This window comes from Trichinella spiralis (genome assembly GCF_000181795.1).
Source record: "Trichinella spiralis strain ISS 195 chromosome Unknown Scfld3841, whole genome shotgun sequence".
NCBI lineage: Eukaryota > Metazoa > Nematoda > Enoplea > Trichinellida > Trichinellidae > Trichinella > Trichinella spiralis.
The window spans coordinates 1-834 of record NW_003530780.1 but is presented as its reverse complement, the minus strand read 5'-3'; the positions used below and the strand labels follow the sequence as shown (position 1 = coordinate 834).

Here is an 834-nt window from a genome sequence, read left to right as displayed (position 1 = left end):
AAAGTTGAATGCTGACCACATGCACTTCTCTATCATACAGAGTCGGTTATCAAAAGGAAACATGCTTGGTCGGATTTATGAACTGAGAGAAGCAGTGGCAGAGTTTTTGGAGCAACGAGGAAGACGCACAATGTGTCGAGCTTTCAAAAGTGAACATTTTCAGCTTAGCCTGGCATATCTTGCAGATATTTTTGAAGCACTGAATTTACTGGATTTGAAACTGCAAGGAGCAAACGCGAATGTTATGGCTCACTATGACATTGTTCAAAGCTTCATTGCAAAAATTTCCTTATGGTTAAAACAAGTTGAAAGAGGAAATTTGACATGGTTTTCAAGACTCAACGAGCTTTTCAGTGATAAATGTATCAGCGAAGATTTGAAAAGAAAAATAAAAGGGCACCTTAGAAGCCTACAAGATGAGTTTTTTTACTATTTTCCTGACGTAGAACCTGAAAACCTGATATATAAACTTGTGAGGAATCCATTTTTAGTTAATGTCGAAGACCTTCCACACGATCTTCAAGAAGAAGCCATTGAACTGCAATTCAACAGCTTAGCTAAAGATAGCTTTGAAAGTATGCCATTAGAAAACTTCTGAGTGAAGTTACAAGCAGAATATCCTAAATAAGTTCACAAAGCTTACGTATATTGATTCCTTTTTCCTCAACGTACCTTTGTGAAACGGGATTCTCAGCTCTCATGACGCTTAATACGCAACATCGAAACAGGCTAAACGTTGAGAGCGACCTGCGATGTACCTTATCACCCACTCCACCAAGAATAGACAACCTTAGTCGCAAATAAGCAATTGTCCATATTTCTCATTAAATTTTT

General features: G+C 37.8%; 1 protein-coding gene across 1 annotated transcript; it reads left to right on the top strand.

Moving 5' to 3' along the window:
* The first annotated feature begins 61 nt into the window (after positions 1–61).
* On the top strand, positions 62–598 carry Tsp_15415 (putative general transcription factor II-I repeat domain-containing protein 2). Its single transcript, XM_003367695.1, has 2 exons — positions 62–353; positions 492–598. Exons 1-2 carry the CDS (start codon positions 62–64, stop codon positions 596–598), a joined length of 399 nt encoding a protein of 132 aa, XP_003367743.1.
* The last annotated feature ends 236 nt before the right edge of the window (positions 599–834 follow it).